At 43.1% G+C, this 17,190-nt stretch overlaps 1 protein-coding gene across 3 annotated transcripts in view; it reads right to left on the bottom strand.

The window, feature by feature from the left end:
* Positions 1-17,190, bottom strand: part of GADL1 (glutamate decarboxylase like 1) — a 180,708-nt gene that overhangs the window by 31,096 nt on the left and 132,422 nt on the right. Inside the window, exon 15 of one of the 3 annotated variants that reach the window (XM_043442938.1) lies at positions 996-1,376. The exons of the other annotated variants lie outside the window; for them this stretch is intronic. Coding sequence (XP_043298873.1) covers positions 1,011-1,376 — 366 coding nt within the window. The 3' untranslated portion in view covers positions 996-1,010. Of the gene's footprint in view, positions 1-995; positions 1,377-17,190 lie in introns of those variants that run through there. 3 annotated transcript variants of the gene reach the window in all.

Genomic DNA, 17,190 nt, shown 5'->3' with positions numbered 1-17,190 from the left:
TCAAAAGAATGTAAACCAGAGCATTCACCTCTGTTACTTCTAATGTTAAAAATGTAGATGGGAGGGACAAAGTAGCTTGGGACTAACATAAACACACTGCTATATATAAGATAGATAACCAACAAGGACCTACTGTATAGCACAGGGAACTCTGCTAAATAATAGAGTTGTTATTATATCATTATTAGTTAGTTATTATTACAGCACAGGGAACTCTATTCTGTAATAACCAACATGGGAAAAGAATCTGAAAAAGAATATATATATGTGTGTGTGTATAACTGAATCACTCTGCTGTATGCCTGAAACTAACACAACATTGTAAATCAGCTGTGTGCTAAGTCACTTCAGTTGTGTCCCACTGTGTGCGACCCTGTGGACCGTAGCCTACCAGTCTCCTCTGTCCATGGGATTCTCCAGGCAAGAATCCTGGAGTGGGGTGCCATGCCCTTCTCCAGGGGATCTTCCCAACCCAGGGATTGAACCCAGGTCTCCTAAGTCTCCTGAGCTGGCCAGTGAGTTCTTTACCACTAGTGACACCTAGGAGGCCAACTACACTCCAATATAAAACAAAAATTAAATTAAAAAATGTAGAAACCAAATGTTAATAATGCAAGGCTGAGTTGTGTAAAATGATATGGTACATGCATTTTCTTGTGTATATAGCCGTTAAAATTATGCAGACCCATGCTGGACACCATGGAAAGATGCCTAAGTGTTTACTGAAGGCAAGCAGATTTGTAGAACATTATACATCATTTGATCCCATTTGTGTAAGAGTATATTTGTGTTTCTGTGCCTGTATACGCATATTTAGAGAAGACCAGAAGGATGTTTACCAAACTGTGAACAGTAGTTACCTCTGGGTTCTGGCACTGCGACGGACTTTTACTCGTCTTGCACTTTCTGTATTGTTGGGTTTTTCAATTTGTTTTCACAATGAGTGTGTATCATTCTCACTACAAAGTTCTCTTTTTCTAAGAGGATTCTGGTTTAATCAAACACATATATCAAAACAGAATAAAAACATGCTTTCTGTTTTTGGAACTCATCAGAGGAATAATCATGAGCAAGAACAACAAAAGAGCATATAACCAGGAATGCTGGCTTGCGCCAAGCTGTGTTTTTCTGGTGTAATTATTAACACCATTCACTTTACTTTCAGAAGCGTCTTGCGTTGAGCATACATTCTCGGTCACTGGACACACTCTGAGAGCCTGACTTGTGGACGCCGCGTAAGGGTATGGAGTTGCCCGCATGGGCAGGATGCACTGACAGCACCTACTGGCCCCAGGAGCCTGTTGGTTTCCCCTCTGCCAAGGTTTCTGAAACGCTGGGTCTCCCAAGACATCCAAACAACATTCCAAATTGTGAGGCTGTAAGAAACGACATGGTGGCCATTGAGAGAGCACCACTGTATGCTTTCAGATGTTGGAGAGTATAAAGCAAGTACAAATTTACATCTCTCCCTTCTTCCCGCGTGCCAATCTTTTGCCGTAAGTGCTACAACTAATTGCCGATATTAGCAACACATACATACATACACCACACACACACACAGAAGCGTGCGCGTATATGTGGTTTGTTCTATGGTTTCATATTGCTTGATTTAAATTAGTATCTTTTTCAAATTATTTTCAGCTGCACTCCAAATAAGTGCTAATTCATGAGCTTGACTTGGCTCATTTTTTATTTACAATGAACATCAGGCCCTGATAAAGCAACTAAGCAATAGAACATGCTATAGTCTACGTAGTCTGGAAGACACAGGACTTCATCTGTATTCCAAGGTCAACTTTTGTAGCAAAGCTAAAAGAGTGTATTTGGTAAAGAAAGAAGTAAGGAGTCATTTCTTAGGCAAACTGAATATAAACAAGCAGAGCAGAAAAAAGCCCTCCAGGTTCTGAATGGTGGCATCTGTGGAATACAGGCTAATATATAAATTCAAAGACAAATGACTGGAGGGGTGATCTCACCTGCCCCAATCTAGATGCACCACAGCTGTGTCCCAGAGACAATGGACAATCAGATTTCTGCCGCACTGGCACCCCCCACTGGTCTCACCACCTCACCGCTCTGCTCACAGTTTCAGAGGAAAGCCCTTCGGAAGTTTTTCACAGGTCTTTGTCACAGTGTGCCGCAGGATTTAAACAGCAAAGTTAATCCAGCTTTCCTCTTCACCCCTAGCCAATTACCTTCCTCTCTCTTTCCAACAAATGAACGGCAAAGGGTAATGAGGCCAAAAATGAAAAGGACCAAAAAAAGAGAAAAAAGATGTGTCAGTGGATGGACGGCTGTCTGAATAAAGCAGGCTGAGGTTCTGAAATTAAACCCAGCAGGCTGAATCTTCCAAAGACTGCCTGACCTGACGGCTGAAACCTTTCATCCAAGTTCCAAATGCTGCTGAGGGTTCTCAGTCCACATACACAAAGGGACCTTCACCGACACACTGGAGCTGAGGCCTGCTTCCTGGGTTTCCTCGGGTAATTTCAGGGCCATTACCAAGGCAGGCGCAGGCTGGCAAGAGACAAAGCCTGCCGTCCTCTTGTTTCAGACCCCTTGGGGCCGGCTCCTCCGATCTGACAGTTACAGGCACGGTTTGAGCATAAATCCATGTAAGTGGTCTGCTGTGCACGGAGGTGAAGAATTCTTGGTCCAGGATGATGGGAATAGCACAGAGTGTGCACCACGCCAACCTCAGCTTCAGATAATGCCCTGCATTTCACGGTCACCATAGTTACTGTGCAGTTATGGTGCATCTCCATAGCCCTGGAGATGAGGGTGACATGGAACTCTATTTGCTTCTTTGAATCACCAGAACCACTCTGAGACCCCCGTCTCAAGGAGCTTCAAGTGACTCTTCCCTTGTTCTTTGTCCCCTCACCTCTCCCCCTTAACCATCTGAGGGCTGCCAGGAAACTGTGGTTAGAGCTCACTCCACAGCAGACGGCAGGAGCTGGAGGGCAGCATGGGCAGGAGCTGGAGGGCAGCATGGATTGTTCTAGAAGCAATTTCCCCATGTCCTAGTTCACCTGTGGGTTTCTAGAAAGTGCTGGAGTCCAAAGATTTGTTCGTTAGCATCTGAGAGATGCTAATCACCTATTAAAACAACACAATTGTTGGGAGATCGGTGTCTGTTTTATTTAAATTAATAGGACCACTGTTTCTTAAAGTCTCAAAAATAAATGCTACAAAAGGTGGATGGAAGTCAAGCCAGTATAAATGGATGACAGCAAACAGGTAAGACCTTTGAAGTCAGCTGAGAAGGCAGAGACTCTTCATCCTCACCAACTTTCATCAGCATAGGACACTCTACTATCAGTATCAATGAAGCCTGTCTTTTTTTTTTAATTATCTTATTGAAGCATGGCTGTTTTATACAGTATTGTCTTAATTTCTGCTGTGTAGCAAAGTGATTCAGTTACATATGCACACACTCTTTTCCATTATGGTTTATCATAGAGCCCTGAATATAGTTCCCTGTACCCTACAGGAGGACCTTGTTTATCCATCCTGTATACCTTGCATCTGCCAATCCCAAACTCCTACTCCACCCCTCCCCTGATGTAATCTTAAATTACACTTCAAGTACATTCAGTTCGTAGAAAAGAGTCCAAAGAGGCACCTTCATAAACCAACTTCTCTTTAAAACAGAACAATCACTGCCAGCAGACAAATGCAATGTTTTCCCTCACTAATGAGACAGCGATTTACGGCCTCTGTGATCTCAATCTGCTAAGGAGGCTTGTGAAATATTAACCATACTTTAGAAACCCCCACCCACAGCTGCAGGCATGTGGGGGACCTGCCTTCAGACTGCATGTGTGGGGATGGTTCCAACTGACAGGACACTGTGTGTCCAGAATAGCATTTTTTTCTCCGACAGTCATTCCTTCGATTCAGAAGGCTTTCCTCCAAAGCAGCTTCCATAGATCCAAATGCATCTTTAAGGACACCAGGGACAGGTTTGCATACAATATGCACTTTGCTTATTTAGTTTGTTTAATTGGGGATCCTGCTTATTGTCTATTTTTATATTTTCTTAATTTTAACATTTAGGGGAAGCAGAATATAATACTCTAAGTAGTCATTTTTTTTCAATTTAAAAAGAAACCAAACTGCAAAAATTGAACATAAGACCGTAAATCAATTATATTTCAACAAAATTTTTTTAAAAAGAAAGCAAACTACTTCTGTTAAGTAAGAGTGCTTTCTTGTTGTTGTTCAGTCATTAAGTCGTGTCCAACTCATTGTGACCCCATGAACTGCAATCCCAGGCTCTCCTATCCTCCACTAACTCCTGAAGTTTACTCAAACTCATGTTCATTGAGTCAGGGATGTTATCTACCCATCTCATCTTCTGTCACCCCCTTTCCTTTTGGCTTTGATCATTCCCAGCATCAGGGTTTTTCCTGATGCTCTTCACATCAGGTGGCCAAAATATTGGAGCTTCAGCAATAGTCCTTCCAAAGAATATTCAGGGTTGATTTCCTTTAGGATTGACTGGGTTGATTTCCTTGCTGTCCAAGAGGCTCTCAGAAGTTTTCTCCAGCACCACATTTCAAAATCAGTTCTTCTGTGTTCCGCTCTCTTTATGGTTCAACTCTCACATCCATACATAACACTGAAAAACCATATGGACCTTTGTCAGCGAAGTGGTGTCTCTGCTTCTTAATATGGTGTCTAGGTTTGTCACAGCGTTCCTTCCAAGGAGCAAGTGTCTTTTGATTTCATGGCTGCAGTTTACCGTCTGCTGTGATTTTGGAGACCAAGAAAATAAAATCTGTCATTGCTTCCACTTTTACCCCTTCTATTTGCCATGAAGTGATGGGACCAGGTGGCCATGATCTTAGTTTTTTGAATGTTAAGTTTTAAGCCAGCTTTTTCACTCTCTTCTTTTACCCTCAACAAGAGGTTCCTCTTTTCACCCTTGGAGTGGTATCATCTGCATATCTGAGGTTATTAATGTTTTTTTTTCTGGCAATCTATATTCCAGCTTGAGAGACAACCAGCCCAGCATGTCACAAGATGTACTCTCTATATAAGTTAAATAACCAGGGTGACAGAATATATCCTTGTCATATTCCTCTCCCAATTTTGAACCAGTCTGTTGTTCCATGTTCAGTTCTAACTGTTGCTTCTTGATCTGCATACAGGTTTCTCAGGAGACAGGTAAGGTGGTCTGGTATTTCTATCTCTTTAAGAATTTTCCACAGTTTGTTATGATCCACACAGTCAAGGGCTTTAGCATAGTCAATGAAGCAGAAGTAAATGTTTTTCTGGAATTCCTTTGCTTTCTCCATGATCCAATGAATGTTGGCAATTTGTTATCTGATTCCTCTGCCTCTTTGAAACCCACCTTCAACTGGAAGTTCTTGGTTCACGTGCTGCTATAGCCTAGCTTGAAGGATTTTGAGTGTAACCTTACTAGCAGGTGAAATGAGCACTGTTGGGCAGTAGTTTGAACATTCTTTGGCATAGCTCTTCTTTAGGATTGGAATGAAAACTGACCTTTTCCAGTCCTGTGGCCACTGCTAAGTTTTCCAAATTTGCTGACATACTGAGCGCAGCACTTAACAGCATCATCTTTCAGGATTTTAAATAGCTCGGCTGGACTTCCATCACCTCCACTAGCTTTGTTTGTAGTAATGGTTCCCAAGGCCCACTTGACTTCACACTCCAGGATGTCTGGCTCTAGGTGAGTGATCACACCATCGTGGTTACCCCGTTCATTAAGACCTTTTTTTTTTGCTATAGTTCTTCTGTGTATTCTTGCCACGTCTTATTTATCTCTTCTGCTTCTGTTATGCCCTTACCATTTCTGTCCTTCATCATGCCCATCCTTGAATGAGATGTTCCCTTGATATCTCCATTGAAGGTAATTAATGGGAAATTCTTTCTCCACATACTACCACTGAGCTCATCCAACAAAACCAAAGTCCACAGATGTTACAGGATAACCGGTTAGTCCCCCTCCTGACTGATATTTAAATCCACCCTCCTAACCTCATGTTTACCTGAAGGATGGGGCCTCCAGTAGGTCTCACTGACATGCGTGTAATCATATGAGGGAACCAATGTGAATTGAGTAGCCCAAATATGAACTGCCACAAAAAATAAACGTTGACAATCTCATTTGATTCTTAACTATTAAACTTGGAAAGCATGGATTTCTAGGTAAACTTTAGCTAATTATAATAAACTGCAAGAAAACAGGTGAGTCTACTTGACCCCTTAACTCACTCATGGGCTGACTCAGTACCTTAGTTTTAGCAGCCTCTGCAAAAATAGGTAACAAGAAACTTGACTAAAGCACATCATCTGTTGGCTAGGAGCACACTAAAAGTCATGGCCATGTACAAGACTTTCCCGAGGATGCTTAGGGCCACTTGCATCACAGATTTTATTCTATGTCCCCAACCTTCAAGTGATAAACTCAACTAGTGACACAGCCTCCTGTAAAAAAAAAAAATGTACCTGATAGATATGTGGTCTCTATATGATTAAAAGCCCTTTTAATAAAAAGTGAAATGGAAATGTATTAGTTTGCCTTTGACATGTGATTCCATCCTTTTAACTTCCTCCATGGGTCACAAGTCCAGTGTGTGTTGGGGGGGTGGGCAGCAAGCCCACCATTTATTTTTATTTTTTAAAAAGTATTTATTTATTTGGCTGTGCCAGGTCTTACTTGCAGCATGTGGGATTAATTTCGTAACTAGGGATCATATTCGGGCCCTTTGCATTGGGAGCTTGGAGTCTGAGCCACAGAACCACCAGAGAAGTCCGTATTTTTCCAAGATATATAAAAACGGTGCTATGCACAAGCTTGCAAACGATCATCTTAAACAACGAATGAAATGAGAGCGATCAGTAATATCACCGTGGGCTTTCCAGGTGGTGCTAGCGGTAAAGAACTTGCCTGCCGATGCAGGAGATGTAAGACGTGGGCTCAATCTCTGGGTTGGGAAGATCCCCTGGAGGAGGGCATGGCAACCCACTCCAGTATTCTTGCCTGGAGAATCCCATGGACAGTGGGGCCTGGCGGGCTGCAGTCCATGGGGCTGCAAAGAGTCGGACATGACAGAAGCAACTTAACAGGCGGCAGTACCACCTTATGGATTCCTTCAGAAAGAAAAGTGGAGTCTATTGTGACTGCATTTTGAGAGCCACGACGCAGTGGTGACGGTAAACATTATGAAACCTAACTCCTAAGGGGATCCAGAGAGAGGGAACATCACAGGATGCTGGTGACAAGCTTCTGAAGCCGCAGGAGCCTGAGAGTGTCAGGAGTGTGGGGTCCAGCTTCTCCAGCTGGGCTGACAGAAGATAAAGAGTGTATTACCTCAATGGCTAAAGATTTAAGCTGCATGGAGTGGAAGACATTTGACTGTAAAGGAGCCAAGAATACAAAATTAGAAGGAAAAAACTGCCTGTGAAATTATACTGCAGATATAAATCCTCAACTGCCCCAGAGCCCCCGTTTTTTAAAAGCTGTGGTTGACAGAACAAATTAAGTAGTGAGATGTTTACTACAGTTAACAGAGATAAACCGGAGCATGTGAAAGATGTAATTACCCGGCATGTTTTCCTAAAAATGAATCGTAACTCTGGGCCATGGTTTATTTTCCTCTTTTTCTTCCTTCCTGAAAAATCATCTCAGGTGCTTGGGAAAAGTTTTAAAATTTTTCTTTAGAAACTAAAAAGATGGTCAAATACTGAAAAAAACCTGAGCCTTTCCCTAACAAAGCATGACAGCCTCTCTGAAGAGGATTTCCTTGGTGAAGACTATCATTTGGGCTAGCAAGAAATCCAGAGGATTCACATTACTACCAAGGACTAACCTTTCCCTTCCTGTAAATTATATTGCAACTAGTTATGTCTTGTATGTAATAGGAGGTAATTATTTATTGACTGGGAGGTATAAACACAGAGATGTTTACATTACAAAACCATAAACCTGATTTATTAAAGAAATTGGATTTTTTTTCGCTATTAAATAGCAGCATTCAAAGAGGATAGTTCCAATCTAGTTCTTAAAAAACGAGAACCACTGTAAATAATTAAAGTTTTCTATATGGTGAAATGCTTAATAAGTCAAATTTTCTCTTAGCCAATACTGAAGTAAATAGAAACATGATTAGTCACACATTAAAACATATATTAAGGTAAACCCTTTGTGAAGATTCTTCCTCTCTGTAGGGCCTTTCTTGAGCCTCTCCTAGAAGGGTTACCTTCTTTGCAATACTGTTAAGACAGAAAATTCTCAGGGTCTTTTGTTAGGGTGTGCCTTTGGAGAAAATATATACTTGCTGAATGATGATAAAATTATAGTTACTTATATGTCTGTCTGTATATTCAAGAAAGTGAAAGTCTCTCAGTTGTGTCTGACTCTTTGTGACCCTGTGGACTATACAGCCCATGGAATTCTCCAGGCCAGAATACTGGAGTGGGTAACTGTTCCCTTCTCCAGGGGATCTTCCCAACCCAGGGACTGAAGTCAGGTCTCCCACATTGCAGGTGGATTCTTTACCAGCTGAGCCACCACGGAAGCCCCTGTATATTTATATGTATTAATATATATATTTTATACATATGCACATACACATGTATATATGGTATATACTTATATACACTAATGTAATGTTATTTCTTCATCTGTATGTTATACTCATATACTATATACACATATGTATACACATACATACACATGTATACACATGTAAACATATATGTATAGTTTATATATTATAGTATAGTATATTAATATATAGTATATTTACATGTTGTCTGTATCTCCCATTAGACCTTAAGCTGAGAACAGTGCTCGACATATGGGAAATGCTCACTAAGCATTTATTAAATGAGTGAATAAAATAAAAATTGAATGTCCATGGGAGGGGGGATCGGGATGGGGAATACATGTAAATCCATGGCTAATTCATGTCAATGTATGACAAAAACCACTACAATATTGTAAAGTAATTAGCCTCCAACTAATAAAAATTAAAAAAAAAAAAAAAGCTGAATGTCCAGAAACGTATGTTATGACAGAAAATGATTCAAACATGTACAAAAGTACTCTCTCTTTTCCTCCTAAAGAAAGTGTGAGGTACTCATCTGTACACCCAAGCTTCATCCCGGCAACCCCAAGTCAGCCTCACGGGGCGCTGCCCTGGGGCCCTGGCACCACCACCCGGGTGGTGTGATGACCTGGCAGCAGACCCGTACCGTGCAGGTGGCACTCACCGAGACCAAGGAGCTGCCTGAGATGCCTGGGCGGCGTGGAGCCGGCAGAAGCAGCGACAGAATCACTCAGCCTCGCCGGACACACACGATGGAGCTACGCCAAGAGCACTGCTTTCCCCTTCATCCCGTGACATAACTGTCTTCTCACGCGCCATGTAACATGAGCACCGTTACAGTGAGAACCAGACGTAAGTCCTGGCCCCACCTCCGCTCCACCGAGTTATCTACCGAATGAGCCAATCTGGGCCTCAGTTTCTTCACATGGAAGATGGGGAATGACCATCAGAATTAAACTGACTTTACAGGATGCTTAGGCAAGTCGGGTGAGATTGTGGATGTGGAAACACTTGCCAAGCCACAGAACATGGTCCGCTGTACACAGTTATAGAGAAAACAGTCTGTGTGGCAGAATGCTAATTTTCGATCCCTCTGCCACGCTTTGCAGTGTGACTTTTAAGTCCTCATCAGCAGTGGTGGCGTCTCTTCCTCCATGATACTCCTCTCTAATCTGGCTGGCTTTGCCATTTGCTCTGGTCTATAAAAAACACAGCAGAAGATGGTGTGCCCGTACTGATGCCAAGAAGTCCTGCCAACTTTCATCTGCTCTCTTAGAACCCTACCGCTCCCGGGACGATGTGCCCAGAACAGCCTGGTGAGGGTGAGCATTGTTGGGAGGTGAGCTCAGTTGTCCCCGCCGAGGCCGTTCTTGGGCCAGCAAATAAAGCCATGGTGAGCAGAACCACACAGACCATCTGACAATTCATCAGGACTGAGAACAGCGTCCTGCTTGAAACCACGGGGTTTGGGGGTCGTCTGCTATGCAGCCATCACTAACTGACCCAGCATCACAGCTTCCTACCAGAGCCCTTGGGAACATGTCCAGAGCAGAGGGCTCACGTGGTCAGAAACTGGGTGAGTCAGTGGCAACTGTACGGGACAGCTTTCCCCTTCAGCTCCCTTCAGCATTTCCCGGGTGGTTTCAACCACAATTTCTGGCTGACCTCAGGACTAAGGCTGAGAGCTTCTGACCTCAGCAGAAAGCCTGCCCTGAGTTCACAAGACACCATGAGAGCAGCTGTGGTTTTGCTTCCAAGACGCGATCTAAAAGGAAAATAAGAAACGGCCTCCTGGATCTCATCCTTCTTGAAGTATGCTGTCTCAGGAAAGAGCCAAAGATGCAGGCAGGTCTCTTTTTAAATATAGCTTCTGAAATCAACCTGCTCAGACTGACATTTAAAAATCAGCTGATACAGGAAGGCAGGAAGGGCCTCGTTGACAAAAGTGGAAAAGGCAGAAGACCAGAGGCTAGACCATCCGAAGCCTGTAAAAACCATAAATGCTCAGGGCAATCTGCACTGGGGGATGGAAAGGTACTTAAGAAATAAGGGAAAGGTAAAAACCATTTAGTCTTCTTGATGGGCAACTGTGTCTTCACTCACAGAGGTCTGGCCACCATAGCCACAGCTAACGTGATGCCCTTTGTGAACATTCTGAGGATAATCACAGGCCCAGGGGTTAATGTTTCTCTGTATTTCTATCTTACTGTTAGTGTTTTGTTTATTTCCTAGGACTTAACTTTCCCACAGAGTGTATATAAGCCTGGGATGAGGGCCCAGGACTCCAGTCATCCAAGTATGTCTCAGGATTAATAGATTAGGTTCACAAAGCTATGAGGACTTGAAGGAATTCTACAACGCCTACAAATATCTCCCCACCCTGGCTTGAAGGGTTTTCTTTTTATATTGTAACTTCTGGATACCCAGCCTTCCCTCTTTCTTCTTTATTATCAAAATATACCAGCAGGAAAGCTGTTCAAACTACCAGCAAGTCAGCAAAAACAGAAAAAGCCACTGAGCTTAAAATGAGAAGGCCAGGGACCTATCACCAGTGACTGCAGATAACATTTACCAAGTCCTTTACGATGGACTGAGGGAGCCCAGGTGGCTCAGAAGTAAAGAATCCACCTGCAATGCAGGGGTGGTGGTTTAGTTGCTAAGTCGTGTCTGACACTTGCGGCTCCATGGACTGTAGCCCACCAGGCTCCTCTGTCCATGGGATTTTCCCGGCAAGAATACTGGAGTGGATTGCCGTTTCCGTCTCCAGGGGATCTTCCCAACCCAGGAATCGAACCCAGGTCTCCTGCATCGCAGATTCTTTACTGACTGAGCTATGAGGGACAATGGTTTAATCCCTAAGGATTCCCTGGAGTAGGAAATAGCAACCTACTCCAGTATTCTTGCTGGGAAAAGCCCATGGACAGAGGAGCCTGGTGGGCTATATAGTCCATGGGGTCGCAGAGAGTCAGATGCAACTGAGCAACTGAACATGAGCGTGTACGAGGTACTGAGGGCCACCTGTTCATCCATCATCTCAAATTTGTCTTCTTAACAATTCCACGAGTCAGCATTATTAAGCCCACTTTACAGGTGAGACTTGGCAAGATGCAGTGGCTTATCCCAAAGTCTCATAGCTCATTACTGGCAGAACCGAGAGCAAAGCTAAGTCTGAAGGTGACACCAAAGCACTTCCCTCCCAACAACCACTTGAACCTCAAGCTTTGACTCCAGCCAAAATTCTTTGCATTTTAAAGTTATGCTTATTCAACACGTTACAACTATCAAGCGTTGTCAGCTGCCTGCACCAAACGTTTCTGAATGCAGCCCTTTCCTCGGCCGAACTTGGTCCAGCTCCCAGCAGAGTCCCTTCTGGCTGATTTTCCTTGGGGACCACTCTTTGCAACCTCTTCCAGATCTGCCTTTTGCCTGAGCTTCATTACCTACACTTTTGTACCTTTGTTTGTTTTGCTTCCTTCCTTTTTCTGAGAGCCACGGTGCCTGGACTTAAGAACTTTAGGGTTAGACTAGCTCTGTTGCTAACTAAGAGACTAATTAATTAACACGTGATGTCCCAGATGTAACTTAACTTCTCTGAGGGTAACAATAGAATCTACTTCATAAAAAAGACTAAAATAAATAGGGCCCCAAACAACTCTCAACAAATTTAAGAGGACAGAAACTATTTCAAACATGTGTTCTGATCACAACTGCATGAAACTAGAAATTAATCACGGAAAGAAAAAGAAGAAAGAAACAATTACATGAGGACTGAGCAATTTGTTACTAAAAAACTGTGGGTCAACAATGAAATCAAAGAAGAAATTTAAAATTAGTTTGAGACGAATGACAATGAAAACACCCATACATAGCAAAAACAAGCCTAAGAGGGAAGTTTATGGTGATACAGGCCTTCCTTAAGAAACAAAGAAAAGTCTCAAATAAACAACCTAACCTACCACCTAAAAGAATTAGAAAAAGAACAAAATAACCCCCTAAGGGCAGCAGAAGGAAGGAAATAATAAAGATCAGAGATCAGGTTTTACTGATTTTTTCTAGTGTTTTTTTAATCTGCATTTTATTTATTTCTCTCAATCTTTATTATTAAAGATAAAAAAGTGTAAATGTTCAAAAAATGTTATGGAAAAATAAACACAGGACTTCTATTTACATGCAGATTTGGTGGGAGAAGTCAAACCTAGATTCTAGATTCTCATTACTAAGAAAAAGGTCTCCATGGACCCCATTCGAGAGGATTCCATTGGGAGTCCATAAAGCAAGTCTTCTTTATATTTGTTTGTTGCTTTACAATTTATAAAGTACTTCAATAAACAGAATGCTTGCTACAAGCAGCACTTTCTAAGACCTGGTACCAATGTCACCCTCTCAATGACGTCTGCCTTGAACTTCCTGTAGAAGACATTCAGGATTCATTTAGCATCACCCAACCTCCTTCTCAATTAAGTCCACTCCTATACTGAAGATGCTTGTACATTTCCAAGACTTCCTTGCAGCCGGGGTGTCTGGTGTGACTGCCAATCAGAGGCATGTGTATAAGCCATCATTTCAGAACTGACCGGGAGAAGAGGCATAATGGTAGGGATCCACTTTTGCTGGGAAGCTCATGGTGGGACAACTGGTTCTGGTGTTGGCATCTCTCGTGGCAGACTCACAATTAAACAGGCCGCTTCAGGCTCAGGCAGGAGCAGCAGTACCCTGCGTGGCCCAGTTCTGGGGCAGCACTTTGAAACACGTGTCTTTTCAGCCCTTCAATGATTATGTGAGTCTTTAATTTCCTAGAAATCCCTTTCTTCTTAAATTAGCCCCAGTGTGCTCTGTTTTCGGTACTTGATCTCTAAGCGGTCACTTAGAAGAGGAATTCTTCCTGACTGCCTTTTTGTATGCATCGCGCTTTGTTCCTGCCCATAATTCTTGTGACATTTGACTTTTCATTACAGTAACTTTTTTTTATAGACGACTGTCTCTCCTTCCAGTTGAAAGTTGCTTGATAGAAGACATCATTTTCATCTTTGATTTTCCCCACAGTGCTCAGAACAATGCATGTGCTGAATGGAATGCAGACAGATTTCCACAGCAGCGGTGTGACTGGCAAAAGACTGATTTTGAATTATCACGAGGTTTTATTATTCCATGTCTGAGCTCTTTATTAAATCATGCCTAAATGCAAGACTTCAAAGTGGCCATCTTTATTTGTGGTAGGTTAGGTAACTCTTCAGAAATATTTCTTCTGACTGCCTCTCTTCTAAGGGAGTCCTATATTGATTTTGGCCATATGGCTCGATTTGCCCTCACACTGGGGCGGGACATCTCTCCACATCTTTTCACGTTGGGTTCACTTATGCGATTTCCTTTGGCCAATCATCTATTAGCAGACAAGCTATGATGGAGACTCCTGAAAAGCTCTTATGCAGCAGGTTTGTGCTCACGGGTCTCTGCCACTGTCCCAACATCAGGCCCAGGGAGTCCACTGGCTCGAGGAGGAGGAGAAGGGGCCCGTGAGCAGAAAGCTCCCCACGAGTCCAGTCTAAATCGCGCCCCCTTTCCCTTCCCCTCTCATCTGTTTCTGGTTGCCGATCACTGAGGTTTGTGACTGCTGGTTACACGGTGCTGTTGTAACCATAATCACATTCCTGGAGAGACGAAGACGGAAACTCTCCCTTTCAAAGAAGTGGGTGTGTTAGAAAGAGAAGGTGCCCCCTGAAGTTTAATACCCTCCTTAAACCCCTTCCCTCCTCCAGCCCCGCCTTGGCTCAGCTCCTTCATCTCCACACACCATGCGCTGCGGGGGCTGGGGCTGCTCTCTGCCCTGCCTGCCTCAGCCTGCCGCGCTTCTCAGTAGATTGTGGATTCTCTTCACTGAGTCCTCTTCTTTCCTCTCTCTATCATCTCCCAGGACTTGCATCACTCTCAGTGGAAAATGCCCAGATGCTAGCCCCTGTCCCTAAGTTGTCCTTAAGTCACAACCACTGGGTTCCAGGTGCCCAGGGCCTCTCTACAGCTGGCATTCCTCTGGGATCTCACACAGAGCTCCCAGACCATGCCCAGCAACTTCTTCTAACTCATCCTTCTGTCTCCTCTTGCTTTGACTGACCATCTTCCAGGTCACCTGACCGCCAAAGCCTCAGGATTAAACAGTTCTCTTCCTGTCACCACGCACCTGCCGAATACCGTGCAGGTGAACCGATGTGGCTTTCAGAAGCATGCGGAGGGAGTTGCTTAGGTTCATGGAGAACACTTTTTAGAAGCGGAGTGACTGTGGCAATGTGACTTTGCCATGAATGTGTTCCCTACTTTCAGGATTTTTACTGTACACACTTTCCTTGAACTGGGGACAGGTGGTGAAGGACAAAAGACAGAGCCTCACCTGTAAAAAGACTGCAGGAACCAGTGAGGGTTTTGGTGGGAGAGAAGGGACATAGGGAGACCATGGCCATGCCTACTTTGATCTTCAAAATTAAAGGCTGATATCCTGTACTGTCTTATTCAAAAATCAATGACTGAAACTTTCTTAGTGGTCTAGTGGTTGAGAATCCGCCTGCCAATGCAGGGGACATGAGTTCAATCCCTGGTCCTGGAAAATCTCACATGTCACAGAGCAATTAAGCCTGTTGCTACTACTGAAGCCTATGCTCAGAGAAGCCAGCACAATGAGAGAAGCTCAAAGAAGCTTCTCTTCAGAGAGAAGCCTGTATACCGCAACAAAGCCCCCACTGGCCACAACTAGCGAGAATCCACGCACAACAGTGAAGACCCTATTTTGCTATTCAAAAATAGCAAAATAAATAAAGTAAATAAAACTTTAAAAATAACTATAAAAATCAATGGCTAATAAAAATGTACACAATATTAACTCAGGCTGACAAAATAGGGATTAAAATTTACCATGCGGAACACAGCCCATAAAAATTTTGCAAGTAGATTTTTTTCTTTGGCCATTCTAAAAGGATATCACACTCTCAGTTTTTAGATAGGCATTTAACAAACAACCTCTGAACAGACCCTGGGCATAAATCGCATACTGGATGCTTTATCTACCTTGTCTTATATAGCCCCAGCTTTTCTTCCAGTCTGGCTGACTTGCCATCACATTGTTGCTGAGAGATGTCTGTCACTGGGGAAAGTACTGTCAGGGAAAGTCCTGGGAATTCTGGGCACAGCCTTCGGGGGGAGGCCACGAGAGCCTATGACAGCCCCTTACCAACGGCTGAGTTAAAACTGACTCAGAGGATATTTATCTGGTGGATTCTAGGAATGAATAACAACTGTTTACTAAGTATGTGTGGGGCTTATGAACAAAACAAGTGGCTAAGGCTTCTCCCAGACACCCAGTGTCTGCAGCAAACACATTTTCACATCCCATTAACTGCAGAACCTGAGGTTGTATATGTTTATTTTTATTTCATGGTCTATTTTAGCTCCTGTGCTGGCCAATAAGTTTTATACAGATGGAAATTGGGTAAACTTCCTTCCCTGACTCTAGCTGATCCTTGTTCTTCACCTGAAAAAAGTCTCTGAGTCTAGCCTAAACTTTATCCAAACTGAAAATATCAGTATTTAGCAGACTGCAGTGATCACAAATGGGGCTGGGACGAGATTTTCAGAGGTGTGCAGGGGGAGAGAGAGACAGAGGGAAAATGAATTTAGTGGACCAACATTAAGTCAAAACAGCACATTGGAACTCTTATTCTACACCATACGCACAATCAAGCACCCAAACACACACACCAACTGGGGCCAAACCTAAGGATGAGTATTTTAAGACAGTGCTGAAATAGAATACCACATCAGTGTGTTATCTTTGGTCTTATATATGAGAAGCGTATACATGTGTGCACACATGTATGTGCATGTGCATTTCAGGAAGATGGGGCCATGGGTGCAGTGAGATTCTAAGGAAAGGGGGCACCAGAACTGAGGTGCCGAAGGGAGAGCGGAGGCCTTGAGCTCGGAGTTCTGGGGTCTGAAAGGAACTCATGTGGCCTGGACAGGTGCGAGATACCGATGCGCGAGGAGGTGAAGCCACGTCTCCAAACACCCCAGTGGCCCTGCTCAGGCACCTGCATTTTCTAGAGAAGGTGGTGGGAAGGCCTTTAGCTGGATGGAACACAGAGATTCAATGTCCATTTAAACATGGCCCTCAACGGTCTAAGGACAGAGGCTCGGAGCAGAGTCGGTGCTGGAAGCAGAAGGTAGCTGGAGGCTTTGGGGTGATAATCTATGCAGGAAAAGAGGAGTGAGGAAACAGGCCTGAAACAGCTTCTGGTTCACTCATCACTTCAATACCATGTCCCTTTGGAAGGCTACAGTCAAAGCTTCCATGTGAGTTTTCTCAACTGCCATTACTTGAAAAAATATACAAGATATAGAGCTGAGTTCTCTAGTGTAACAAGCTTACCTCCAAAATCAGAGATTAGAAATTTAACAAAAATATTTTTATAAATGGTTTTTTAAACATACTTTCCACACTCTGACTTCTATTAAAAATCTAAGTGTGCATATATAAATAAATGTATAAACACACATTAAAATTATATATAAATATATATATTAAACATATATATCTATGTCTGTATATGTATATTTATATGGG

Source organism: Cervus canadensis, chromosome 22, assembly GCF_019320065.1.
Source record: "Cervus canadensis isolate Bull #8, Minnesota chromosome 22, ASM1932006v1, whole genome shotgun sequence".
Lineage (NCBI taxonomy): Eukaryota > Metazoa > Chordata > Mammalia > Artiodactyla > Cervidae > Cervus > Cervus canadensis.
Note: the sequence above shows the minus strand (reverse complement) of the source record. Positions and strands in the feature narration are given on the sequence as shown.